Source organism: Cebus imitator, unplaced genomic scaffold (genome assembly GCF_001604975.1).
Source record: "Cebus imitator isolate Cc_AM_T3 unplaced genomic scaffold, Cebus_imitator-1.0 Scaffold125, whole genome shotgun sequence".
NCBI classification, from domain to species: Eukaryota; Metazoa; Chordata; class Mammalia; order Primates; family Cebidae; genus Cebus; species Cebus imitator.
Genome location: NW_016107440.1, coordinates 1417768 through 1431208, shown reverse-complemented (window position 1 = coordinate 1431208; position 13441 = coordinate 1417768). Strand labels below are relative to the sequence as shown.

Here is a 13441-nt window from a genome sequence, read left to right as displayed (position 1 = left end):
AAACAAAAAGAAGAGGAGGAGATCAGGACACAGACACGCACAGAGGAATGAGCACGTGAGGACTTATAAGAAGGCGGCATCTACATGCCCAGGAGAGCTCTCTGGAGAATCAGTTCTGCTGACACCTTGATCTTAGACTTCCAGCCTCCAGAACTGAGAAAATAAATGTCTATTGTTGAAGCTGCCTGGTCTCTGGCCCTTTATTACGGCAGCCAGGCTGAGCAGTGCAGCTGTCTATCTCTCAGCAGCCTTCAGAACACCACCCTTCCCATCCCAGCATCCTCTCAGGACCCAGGCCGACTGCAAACATGCACAGTGAGTTATTCAGTGTCCACCAATACTTATCCCTCACTGTCCCATTGCCACTGTAAGACAGCAAGCCTGGGCTCCTCCCTGGGCGGGGAGGGGAAAGGAAGATAGCTGCCCTGTAGAGCTTGCCCACGTGCTGCTGCTGCAGGGGAGCAGTGAGGCTAGTTCCACCCCAGGGACAATGCATTCCTGCCCCCCCCCCACTGTCCTGACACAGAAACTGGCTTCTTTTGCTGAGCAACATCTTTTGAGGGTTCATTCCCGCTGAAGCTTGCACCAGCCCGTCATTCCTCTGTACGGCTGAACAGTGTCCCACCATAGGGATGGGCCACATTTTCTTTATCTATTCGTCAGCTGATGGACATGTGGGCTATCTCCACTTTTTGGCTATTAGGACTAATGCTGCTGTGAACACTTGTATCTGGGTTTTTTTTTTTTTTTTGTGGACATACATCATCGATTTTCTTGGGTAAATACCTAGCTGTGGATGTACTCATGATTTTTCAAAGGTGGAACAGAAGGATACGAGCACCATGCTGTTTGTTTTTGGTTAAAGGACTTTGTTCAAGAGAACAGTTCTCCTAAGTGACCCAAGGTGACTGTCTCAAGAATGGATTTTGATGGAAATAAGCAAGATCCAGGTTAGAGGACAACAGCAGGATAGGGGCTCCCAGGGTCACTGATGAGACCTTGGTAGGACTTCAGGGAGACATGTGGTGGGATCAGGAGCAGCAGAGTGCAAGAGGCAAGGACTGGGAAACTGAGTAAGGAGAAGCAGCCCTGCCTGGAAACGGAACTTTTACCCCTGATTGCTTCTGATATGCCAAAGCAGCACATGAAGCTTGGCGGCACACCTGAGGGGACAAGTTCCCCTGGGCTGTGACTCAGAGATGGAGACTTCTGTAATCCTAGTGTGGCCAGCAGCGTTGCTAGTTTCCCAGCCAACCTGGGGGCTGCTTCCTCCCCTGGGCTCCTCCAGCCTTTGCTTTTGCTCCTGAGCTTAGTGGAGGTTTGGGTCCCAGTCTCTCCGCACCTTGGCCTCGGCCTCCCCTGCCAGCACTTAAAGGATGGTGCTTATACCTGTCTTAGAGCAGCAACTCCATCCGTGCTGGTCACCAGTCCACAAAGATCTGGCCTAGGTCTGGCCAATAACATCTTTACCAAAATAAAGTGACTTTCTCAATGCTCTAGATGCAGAGACAATAGAGTGCAGTACTGCGGGCTTCCAGCCTGGCTCTACCAGCTGCTGACCTCGGGCCATTACCTTTAACTTCTCGTGACTCAGTTTTCTCTTCTGTCAATTGCCTAGAGGAAGACCTGACACAGTCAATGCTTCATACATGTTGGCTATCACTTGAAAATATTGTTCAACTTTCAGTAGGAATTTATAACCAGAGGCTATGAAATGATGCTTCCCTAAAATGTGAATGGGCATCCCAGCTTCAGATTTATATCAACAAAAAACACATGGTGGGGAAGATGTTACAGAGGTTACCCAAGATCCTTCTTACCTTACATAACACTTCCATGCAATATTCTTCTATTTCTGCAATTAAAAACAAAATACATACATTTAACTCACGTTATTTAAAAGATATCAACACATCAAAAGGGCCCTTTTGCAAAGAAAACCAAAAACAAAACCACAACAAAACCCCACAGAAACGTATGAAACGTTTCTCGACTGAGGTAGACCCCGGTGTTTATTTTTGCTTTTGTTGCCTGTGCTTTTGATGTCATATCCCTGGGATCATTGCCGAGACCATCGTCAAGCTTCCCCACTTATGTCTTCTTCTGGTAGTTGTAAAGATTCAGGTCATACATCTAAGTCTTCCATCCATTTTGAGCTGATTTTTGTGTGTGGTGTAAGATAAAGTTCCAATTTCATTCTTTTTCATTTTTCCTCACCACTGTTTCTTTGAAGAGAGTGTCCTTTCTCCACTATTCTTGGTACCCTTGTCAACGATCAGCTGACCACATACGTGTGGATTGACTCCTGGGCTCTCTATCCACTGAACTATGTCTGTCTTTATGTTTGTATCACACTGTTTGTGTCATACTATAGCTTTGTAATATAGTTTGAAATCAGAAAGTGTGCTTCAAATGCCTCCAGCTTCATTATTCTTTCTCAAGATTGCTTTGTCAAGATTGCTTTGTCTGTTTGTGGTCTTTCGTGGGTCCATAAGAATTGCAGAATTGCTGTGTCTATTTTTGTGAAAAATGTCATTGGGATTTTGACAGGGATTGCATTGCATCTGTAGATTGCTTTGAGTCATATGAGTACCCAAATCAATGGGTAGCATGATTTCAACAATAATAGCAATTTTAACAATAACGGTATTTTAACAATAGCAATTCCAGAAAGCAAAAAGAAAAAGAACAATAAAAAGAGAAAATAGAAGAAAAGATTATCAAAGAAATAATGCATGGAAAGTTCCAAGAACTAGAAGATAAATGTGCCCAGCAAAGTGGATGAGAAAAGACCCCGGTCAGAGCACAACATCATATAATTTCAGATAAAGAAAAGATACCCAAAGTGTTCAAAGTAAGGGAAAAACAACAGCCACATAGAAAGGCTCACGAATCAGAATGGCTGAGATTTCTCAACAGTAACAATGGAACCTAGAAAAGAGTGGGGACAAACCTTCAACATTTTAAGGGAAAATGATTTGCAACCTAAAATCCATTGTCAAATCATAGGAAAGGTAGACATAAGCGATCTGAAATGTGTGTGTATGTATTTTAAATCATTATGCTTGGTTTTAGAATTAATTTTACATAATGATCTTTCAACAACAGTTAGCATCTATATTATGTTTTTCCTTAGACAAAGTTAGAGTTAGGGTAAGACTATAAGTTTCAGGTTTTCTCCAGGGCAGTTCTAGTTTGTATGTTTTGTTTGTTTTTCGTTTTTTTGAGATGGAATCTTGTCCTGTTGCCCAGGCTGGAATGCAGTGACATGATCTTGGCTCACTGCATCTCTGCCTCCCAGGTTCAAGCGATTCTCTTGCCTCAGCCTCCTGAATAGCTGAGGTTACAGGTGCCCGCCACCACACCCGGCTAATTTTTGTATTTTTAGTAGAGAAGAGGTTTCACCATGGTGGTCAGGCTGGTCTCGAATTCCTAACCTTGTGATCCGCCCACCTCAGCCTCCCAAACTGCCTGGATTACAGGCGTGAGCCACTGCACCCGGCCCAGTTTGTATGGTTTTAATAGTGTCTCACTTTTGAGAGTGCTCTGGTTTGAATGTTAAATGATGTTACTAAGTTATGCCTAGGGAATTCAGAGAAGACTACGGTATATGTGAAAGAAAATTAAACATTTTAATAATTGCATTTAAAAATCAGAAGCCCTTAGCTGGCTTTCCCAGCTGTCTGAACAAAAGGCCTTTTTTTGTGTAACATGCTTTTGTGTCATTCAGGAGGCAGCAGCAGAGGCTAATTCGACAGCACAATATTCAGGGTTTGACCACTTGAGACGCCCCCTGTGTGTGACATGCTCAGTCCTCTGAGTGGACCCCTGAGTGACCAAGAGTCCCAGTCCATGTCAGCTGGCTTTAAACCCCACAGCCAATCGTGCTTGATGTGATTATGGGGAGCAGCTCAGAAAAGGGGTGAGCAGCCCTGCTGGGCTCAACTCACTGCCAGCTGCATTGCTGACACCTGGAGGACCAGGGCTGCCGCTCACGCCTGGCTGCTTCCCATTCCTGCCTCCACATCCAAGGTTCTTAACAGTTCAGGACTGAGGACCCCTCTGAAGCTGATAAAAAGCAAGTGGCTCTACCCACCAGGAAAATGCTCATAAATCTACATGTTGTCTCAGAGGTTCCCATGCCATCGGACACCCATCCTGGATAGATTCCCGCAGGGATCCACAGACACTGGGTTAAAAATCTGGCCTATGAATTACCATACGACCCAGCAATTCTGCTCCTGGGTATATACCCCAAAGAACTGAAAGCAAGGATACAGACAGCTATTTGCACATCCATGTTCACAGAAGCCAAAAGGTGGAGACCATTGAAGCATCCATCGGTGGATAAACGGCGAAGCAGAATGTAGTCTATCCATGCAATGGAATAGTATTGAGCCTTAAAGAGGAAGAAAATTGGCCAGGCCGCTCATGCTTCTAATCCCAGAACTTTGGGAGGCTGAGGCAGGTGGATCACCTCAGGCAGGAGTTCCAGACCAGCCTGTTCAACATGGTGAAACCCTGTTTCCACTAAAAATACAAAAATTAGCCGGGAATGTTGGTGAGCGCCTATAATTCTAGCTACTCGGGAGGTTGAGGCAGGAGAACCATTTGAACCCAGGATGCAGCGGATGCAGTGAGCTGAGATCACGCCCCTGCACTCCAGTCTGGGCAACAGAGCACCACCTAGTCTCAAAAAAAGGGAAGGAAATTGTGGCATCATCTACAACATGGAAGAAACTTCAGGACATTAGGCTAAGTGAAACAAGCCAAACACAAAAGGACAGATGTTATATGATTCCATTTATATGAGGTCTTTAGAGGAGTCAGATTCATAGAGACAGAAAGTAGAATGGGGGTTTCCAGGGACTTCCTCAGGAGAGGAAGAACTGAGGACTGAATGCCGCCTTTCAGTTTTGCAAGATGAAGAATGTTCTGGAGATGGATGGTACATTCTATGCCCGCCACCCCCTATGACCAGTGGGAGATCCCTTGGATTTTGGGCCTTTGGGGCTGCTGCATTCATTCAGAGTGTGGGGGGCAGGCAGGGGCATCTGAAGCTCAAAGTGCAGAGACACAGGGCACTGTGGGAGAGGAGAGAGGTGAAGTCAGACTCCCTTAAGGGGAAGGCTACTCTGATCTGGGACCAGGGAAAGCACCGAGGCGTGGAGCGCTCAGGTAGATAAAAGGCAGGACTAACACAAGACAGCTGCAAGACAGCACACTCACCGTGAGGAGCAGATGACTCTCCATAGCCTTTCATGTCCAGAGCTAGGACCCGGTAACCCGCCTGGGCCAGAGCAGGGATCTGGAAAACAAACAGGCACACTCCAGCATGGCCTCCTCAGTCCCAGGCAGACACTCCCTCTTTACTTCCCTCCATCTCCTTCTTCCTGTAAATGGCTCAAACCAAAGAGCCACGTGGCACTACCTGGTATCTTCACCGTGGGGCTGCAATGAGCCCATTTATATAGGGCTCTGTGGACAGTGGTAGGGCTTGTGCATGGCAGAAATGTCACATATAAGAGAGCATCTTCCCTGGCAAAGCTCTTGCAGATGTCCATACCCAGCACAGAAGCCTCCCAGCAGAGCGTGTGGAGTGTCTTAAAGAATCTGCCCTTTTCTAATCTGCAAAGGTACCTCATGCCCTAGCATAGCCCTGAGGTCTGGAGTCACCTTCTGCCCCAACTGGTCACATTTTTGTGTGTGTGTAATGGAGTCTCACTCTGCTGCCCAGGCTGGAGTGCAGTGGCGCGATTTCAGCTCACTGCAATCTCTGCCACCCGGTTCAAGTGATTCTGCTCCCTCAGCCTCCCAAGTAGCTGGGATTACAGGCATGTGCCACCACAGCTAATTATTGTATTTTTAGCAGAGATGAGGTTTCATCATGTTGGCCTCGATCTCCTGATCTCATGATCCGCCCACCTTGGCCTCCCAATGTGCTAGGATTACAGGCATGAGCCACCGTGCCCAGCCCCTGGTCACACTTTGGAGACAAAGCTCCACTGTCAGGTTTCAGCTTCCTCATGGACGTCCATGTCGGGCCATACCATCTAGACTCCCCCAACCTCACCCTGACGGGGTGCACCCTCCCCAGCTTTCCTCACCTGGTACCTCCAAGAATACCAGCTCTCAGGAAATCCATGGCAGAGGCACACGGCAGGGCCAGAGCCCAGCTCCACAAAATGCAGACGGACCCCGGGCTGTGGAAGGGAAAGAGGAGGGGGCAGTGACCAAGCACCAGGCCCCGTGGACCCAGACACCGCAGCATCTGCAGAATGCCAGCAGTGTTTCAGTCAGTTGCTGGATTGCGCATGACCCGGATTCTCAGTGAAAGGCCCCATTGTCAGATGAAAATGGCTGAGAAGAGGCTCTGGCCAACCTACTCAATGACAACAGGAGGCTCTCACGTTGACCTAAGAACTCTAAAGACATTACATTGGAAAACAAAACAAAATAACAACACACTTCTCCTTCCTCTCTACAAGGGCCCCATAGTCTCAGAGTTTCTGGTGCTGTTCTGATGTGTTTTCAGTATACTAAAGAGGGGACTGATATTGTGCAGAGCATAATATTCACGGTCACGTGCCGAATACTATTGCAAGACTTTTCCTTAGTTCAGCTAAAGACGGGGTCCTTGTCCCACGGTCATGAAAATATAGGCTTGCAGACAATTTGAAGTGTGAGTAAAGAGCAGGGTGTTATTAGGTGAAAGGAAAAAGTGGGGAATAGGGACTCTCTGCAAGGCCAGAGTTCCCTACTAGAGCACTTCCAGCTCGCTGTTGGAATCCCAGGTTCCACGCAGGAAGAGGAGGGGCCAGGCTTTTCCCTGCTGCAAAGAGCAAGAACTCCACTCCAGTGCGCAGGCTGTTTGGAGTTTCTCTGGGGACCCCTCCCACCTCGCTGTCTCAATACCATGAGTGTTTCATTAAGAGCTGTTGACTTCTTAAATATGAAATTTGTTCAAGCTTTGCCACACCTGTAGTCTTTTTGGGGGCTATGGGTGTGGCAGAGACCGTGAGGGCTTGACAAGCTCTGTGTTCCCATCCTCTTCCAGGCACATGTTAGCATCTCGCAGAGCACCTCCCCCTCCTACAGTCGGTGTGGCCGCGTGACCGAGCCCTGGCCAGTGTCTCTGAAGCAGAGGAAAGGCGCTGCATCCAGGGCTCACAGGACCCTCTGTGTGCAGCCTCCCTCCCTTTGCCTATCTCTGCCTGAATGGCGTGGGCCTTGAGGAAGGTGGAGGCAGCAGAGAAAAGGAGCCTGGTTGCTTGAATGGCTACATGGACAGAGCCCACCACACACTGTGCTGTAGGTGAGAAACACACTTGGTGTGGAGCCACTGAAAGGGACAGGGTGTTTGTTACAGCAGCTGATCAGCCCTGACTGTTATGGTGGGGTCCAGCCAAATGAACCAAATAATCAAGTGCCCTATTCTTACCCCAATTACATATCACCAGTGTCCTAAGGGAAATGCAGGAGAACAATCAGAGTCACATTATAGATATTCAAGTGGAACAATTCCACTTAGCTGTAAGATGACTCCAAGCTGTGCCCCACACTGGAATTTTCTTTTTTGGGCAGTGAGGGAGATGTGGTCTCGCTCTGTTGCCCAGGCTGGAGGGAAGGGGCATGATCATAGCTCACTGCAGCCTCAAACTCCTGGGCTCTAGCAGTCCTCCCACCTCAGTCTCCCAAGTAGCTGAGACCACAGGTACATGCCACTACACCCAGCTAATTTTTACATTTTTTGTAGAGATGGGGTCTCTCTGTGTTGCCCAGGCTGGTCTCATACTCCTGGCATTAAGTGATTCTCCTGCCTTGGCCTCCCAAAGTGCTGGGATTACAGGCATGAGCCACCACACCTTGCTCCACAGGAAGTTTCATTCATGATTCCTAACAAGCTATTCTGCTCAAGAAAACATTAGGTGGGCATTTCGCAGACTCCCTCACAGAATGTTTATCAGAGTTTGTTCCATGGTCTTTCCTTTAGCACTTGGAAAAGTTCACTTTAAATTCGATTTACCTTACACTGAGAAATGTTTCACACTTAGATCTGATCAAACGATCTTAGCTCGCCTGTGTTCTAGCAGGTGGGAGGGGTCCCCAGAGAAACTCCAAACGGCTTACTCTTGAGCTTTATCATCTCATTATAAAGCTGTGGATACTGAGGCTCACAGCTTCATATTGGCTCAGCTGACTAGCCCAGCAAACATACGTCCTTTCCTATCCTCATTTTTTTCTGTGTTAAAAAAAATGTCCATAAAGCCAGAACACAAAAAGATCTATTATCAACCCGGTTTAGGATTCAGTGGCAATCAATGCACCAGCCCCCTGAGAGCCTGGTGCAGCTGGGACTCCCCAGAAGTTTGCTGCCAGCTCTGAAATACAGGGTGGGGGAAAGACAGGGTGGAGGAAAGCGATTCTAATCACACTCCTTCAAGGTCAAATAAAGAATCTCTTAAAACTGGATATGCAAACCCTAAGGGAATTACAAAAATAACCCTGTCCATGGTTACAACCCAGCCCCCAGCCCTGGGTGAAAAGGCCCTCACTCCTCTTTACCACCAGAGACATGGGACCTGAAGGCCCTGATGAAACATTCACCCCTTCAGGAGAACCCAGACTCATAGAAGGAATGTCTATCAGTGATGCTGACCAGTAGCTTTCAGTACCAGAAAAGCCTTTTCTTATGATGCAAACCCACTCGTGCTTGGATGCCCACTTTACAACATTTATGGTGGCTGCCTCCACCCTCGCAGAACCCATTCTGAGCTTAGATCCCATTCTGAGCAGGGGCTTCATCCTTGCTATAACCAAACCACAGAGGCTATGAACATAAAATCCCTGGGGTCATGGAAGGCCCTCCACTCATCTCAGAATATTAATATACTGAGGTTTTCCTCCAGAACAGCAAGGGTCCCCAAGGTCTCCAAGGCCAGCACAGCCACGGCCTCCAGCCCTCCTGTCTGTCAGCCGCCGTCTATGGAGCAGTGGCTGTTGGGCACTACGTCCCGTGGTCTGCATACAACATTTCATTTAATTCTTACAGAAACTGCATGGAGAGATGTCGTCATTTCACTATAAAGGTGTGGATATTGAGGCTCACAGCAGTAAGATGCTTGCCCAAGGCTGCAATCTCAGTTAAGTGGCCACACCAAGATTCCAGCTGGGTCTACCTGGCTGCACAGTAGCTGTCTGGCCATTTTTTTTGCAGATGAGTGGACCCACAGCTTTAGGTCCTTTTGTATTTAAATGAGGCCAGTGACAAATGAGGAAAGATCCCAAAGTGAATCCATGAGGAAGTACTAAACCCCTACTGTGTGTCAGCAAGCCAAGTTAGATCTCCCAGCCAGGTCATCAGCCAGTGGCCTCTGCATGTGGCCTTGGCCTTATGATAACCCTTTGAAACAGAAAGAACATCTGAATGACCCTTTCCCTCTCCTTGCCCTCAATGTGGGCTCCTTGAGGACAGGTCTGTCTTAATCATCACCGCACCCCTTCTATCTGGCCTGCGCCTGACAGAGGAAGCGCTCTCCTATACCCCCACCAAAAAAAATTAAAAATACCTGTTGAATGAAAACATCTTCTCCCCCAACACAGGCCAGCTGTGCACGCGCTTTGGCCCCAGACTGGCCAAGCTCCTTGGCCTGCTGTTCTGCGGGGGTTTGGCCGCAGCAGTCACATGGCTTTACAGAATCTGAGACAGGGCTTGTGTCTTCCATCCATTACTAAGGAATGAGATTTGCAGGAAATTCCATTTCCTTATAAATAGTGGATGTTTTTTTTTATTATTATAAAGTTCTGGGGTACATGTGCAGAACATGCAGGTTTGTTATGTAGGTATATACATGCCATGGTGGTTAGCTGCATCCATCACCCCATCATCTACATTAGGGATTTCTCCTAATGCTAACCCTCCCCAATCCCCCCAACCAAAAAAATATTAAAAAAAAAAAATAGCAGATGTTCAGCCACTCTCAATATTTAACAAATGTCTCTGCTGGCCACTTTTTTTTGAGACAGGGCCTCACTCCGTCGCCCAGGCTGGAGTACAATGGTGTGATCACAGCTCACTGCAGCCTCCGCCTCCCAGGCTCAGGTGATCCTCCCAGCTCAGCCTCCTGGTCATCTCCGCTGGTCATTTTAGGTGACCTGGTTAGAGAGCACTCAGCAGACTGAGAGACAGAGCTGACTCACCTTTATTGTCACGTACCCGTGGCTCACGTCACTTGGATTGCAAGAGGTCAGCAGAGGCGCCAGGGTATTGAGAAGCTGTAAGCAGGAAGGGCACAGTGAGAGAGATGACCGTAGCCTCCTTCCAAGAGAGGCTGTCCCGAGTACCAGTGCCAAAAGAGGCCTCGGAGGCCACATTTGCCACCCCATCCTGAGCCCTCCTGGTGACTGACCAGCCCATCTCCCTCTCCTGCCAGCACAGCCAGACTCCACTCTCCCTCTGGCTTTCCAGTTGAGTGGAGCCCCAAGACTGAATTCCAGCCAATGGAAGCAGAGGGAAGAGCACAGCTTCCTGCCTGGCACATTAAACCCCGAAACGATTCTCTACATTTCTCAACTCCCCGTCTTCCAGCCGGGTGTCCAGTGTGACCTCGAAACTACAGGTAGAAGACAGTGGGTCCTCCATCATCCCGAGTCCCCAAATGACCGCATGAGGCAAAGTCCCTGGCCGCTGCCCACCGAACGTCGTGTAAGCAAGAAGCAAAGATCCCTTGCTCTAAGCCACTGAGAATCTGGACTTCAGTGAATATTATTTGCTTCTGTGACAGCTCCTCCAGTGGTCGCCCAGACTCATTTGGGACACCAGGAGAAGCTCACACAGCAGTCACTCCATCATTGCTCCCCTCTGTCGAAAGGTCACTCCTTCAAGTTGGCCAAAATCAAACTCTCTGGGCCTTTGTATTAGTTTGTTCTGGCTGCCACAAAATACCAGTTTATGTGGTTTCAGGAACAGATATTTATTTCCTCACAGTTCTGGAGGCTGGAAGTTCAAGGTCAAGGTGCTGGTGGGGCTGCTTTCTCCTGAGACCTCTCTCCTTGGCTTGCAGATGGCCGTCTTCTCCTTGTGTCTTCACATGATCTTTCCCTTGCATCCTCAAGGCCCTGGTACCTTGCTGTGTGTGTCATGATCTCTGCCTCTTCACCCTTTTTGGGGGGTCTCCGCTCTGTCATCCAGGCTGGCATGCACCAATGTAATCACAGCTCACTGCAGCCTTGACCTCCTTGGCTCAAGTGATCCTCCCACCTCAGCCTCCTAAGTAGCTCGGACTATAGGTGTGCACCATCATGCTCAGCTATTTTTTTTAAGAGACAGGATCTTACTATATTGTCCAGGCTGGCCTCAAACTCCTGGCCTCAAGTGATCCTCTCACCCTGGCCTCCCAAAGTGCTGGGATTACAGGGGTGAGCCTGGCTCCTGTCCTTAATCTCTGCTTCTTCTAAAGAGACCAGTCAGATGAGATTAAGGACCAGTCTTGTGACCTCATTTTAACTTCATTATTTCCTTGAATGCCCTTTTGTCAGACCTAGTCACATCTTGAGGTATTAGAAGTTAGGACTTCACTGTATTAATTTTGGGGGACACAGTCTAGCCCCTAACAGCCTTCCACTGGCAGGTCCCAGGCCTGTTCTCAGAAGTCCTTGAGGGCTTACACTAACCTGTCTCAGTAAACAGGAGATTCCTGAACAAGGAATCTTTATGGTGGCTTCTGTCCCTTACTGGAATCAGTTTCCCTGAGGAGGAAATAACAAGGAGCTTGCTACCAATCACATGTGCGTGAATATTGCCTTATGCATGAACCCTGTTGCTGGACACGCCATGAATCCTACTGCTGGACTGTCACTTTCAGTCCTAAAGATGTAACCCAAGAAAAAATTCATTCTTCTCAATGACTCAGTTTTGTGACCTCTAAGATGGGGACATAAGCTAAGAAATCTATCTCCTTTATAACCATGGCAAACTCTGCCTGGATGTCTGCAAAGGGGGACAAAGGAGGTGAGTCCCCCAACCTCTGTGGCATCTGCAGAAGATCTGGGGGCAGGGACAGACTCAATGTGATGGTGGAGGGCAGCATGGTGCCATGAGTCCATGGTCAGGGGAGCCAAGGCCTGTGAGCAGAGCCGGTGCCCCTCAGGGCCCCTCCTCCTATGTGTCCACAGTTTCCTAGGGGATACCCCTGCTTTTGGGGTAGGGAAGGTGAGGGGTTCCTACTTCATGATCCTCTTGTATGTTTGTGTAATTTACAAGGCCTGTTCATGACTGACGCCTACTGCCTTCCTCTGAAAAAGAGACGCAGGCTCCCCTGTTTAAAAGGGGTGATCTTTCTGTGGGGATATAAAAGGGTATAGCTGCCGTGCAAAACAGCACTGAATTTCCTCAAAAACCTAAAAATAAAATTTTGCCTAGGCATGGTGGCTCATGCTGTAATCCTAGCACTTTGGGAGGCCGAGGCGGGCGGATCACTTGAGGTCAGGAGTTCAAGACGAGCCTGGCCTACATGGGGAAACCCCGTCTCTACTAAAAATACAAAAATGAGCCAGAAATCTCTTAAACCTGGGAGGCGGAGGTTGCAATGAGACAAGATCATGCCACTGCACTCCAGCCTGGGCAACAGAGCAATACTCCATCTCAAAATAATAATAATAATAATAATAAATAAAATAAAATAAAAATAGAATTTCCATATGATCCAGCAATTTCAATCCTAGGTACACACCCAGAAGCACTGAAAACCGAGTCTCAAAGAGATACATGCACATCCACGTTCATACCAGCGCTATTCCCAATACCCAAGAGGCGAAAGCAACCCAGGTATCCTTGGATAGCCGAGTGGATAAACCCAGCATGATGTATGTCCACAGTGGAAGAGTTAGTCTTCTGCCCTAAAAAGTAAGGACATTCAGACTCCTGGGGCGACACGGGTGAACCTTGGAGACATTATGCTAAGTGAAATAAGCCAGTTACAAAAAGACAAATATTGTGATTCCACTTATATGAGGTCCCTAGAGGAGTCCAATTCATAGAGAAAAAAGCAGGGTGGGAGTTGCCAGGAGCCGGGGCAGTGAGAATGGAGAGTTGGTGTTTAATGGTACAGAGTTTCATGTGGGGAAGATGAAAAAGTTCTGGAGGGGAATGGTGGTGACAGCTGTATAACAATGCGTGTGTTCTTAACATCACTGAACTGTACGTGCGCACACACGTGCGCGCGCGTGCGCGCGCGCGCACACACACACACACACACACACACACACACACAGAGATGGTAATTTTTTTTTGAGGTGGAGTTTCACTCTGTTGCCCAGGCTGGAGTGCAATGGCGTAATCTCGGCTCACTGCAAGCTCCGCCTCCCGGGTTCAAGCGATTCTCCTGTCTCAGCCTCCTGAGTAGCTGGGATTACAGGCATGTGCCACCACACCCAGCTAATT

General features: G+C 48.2%; 1 protein-coding gene across 2 annotated transcripts in view; it reads right to left on the bottom strand.

The window, feature by feature from the left end:
• The window catches only part of EPHX2 (epoxide hydrolase 2), a 58135-nt gene that overhangs the window by 24073 nt on the left and 20621 nt on the right, over nucleotides 1-13441 (bottom strand). For both annotated transcript variants that reach the window (XM_017540407.2, XM_017540406.2), the window contains exons 6-9: nucleotides 10201-10275; nucleotides 6108-6203; nucleotides 5230-5308; nucleotides 1821-1855 (exon numbers count right to left, since the gene is read on the bottom strand). In XM_017540407.2, the coding sequence (XP_017395896.1) occupies nucleotides 1821-1855; nucleotides 5230-5308; nucleotides 6108-6203; nucleotides 10201-10275 (285 nt within the window). The remainder of the gene's footprint in view (nucleotides 1-1820; nucleotides 1856-5229; nucleotides 5309-6107; nucleotides 6204-10200; nucleotides 10276-13441) is intronic.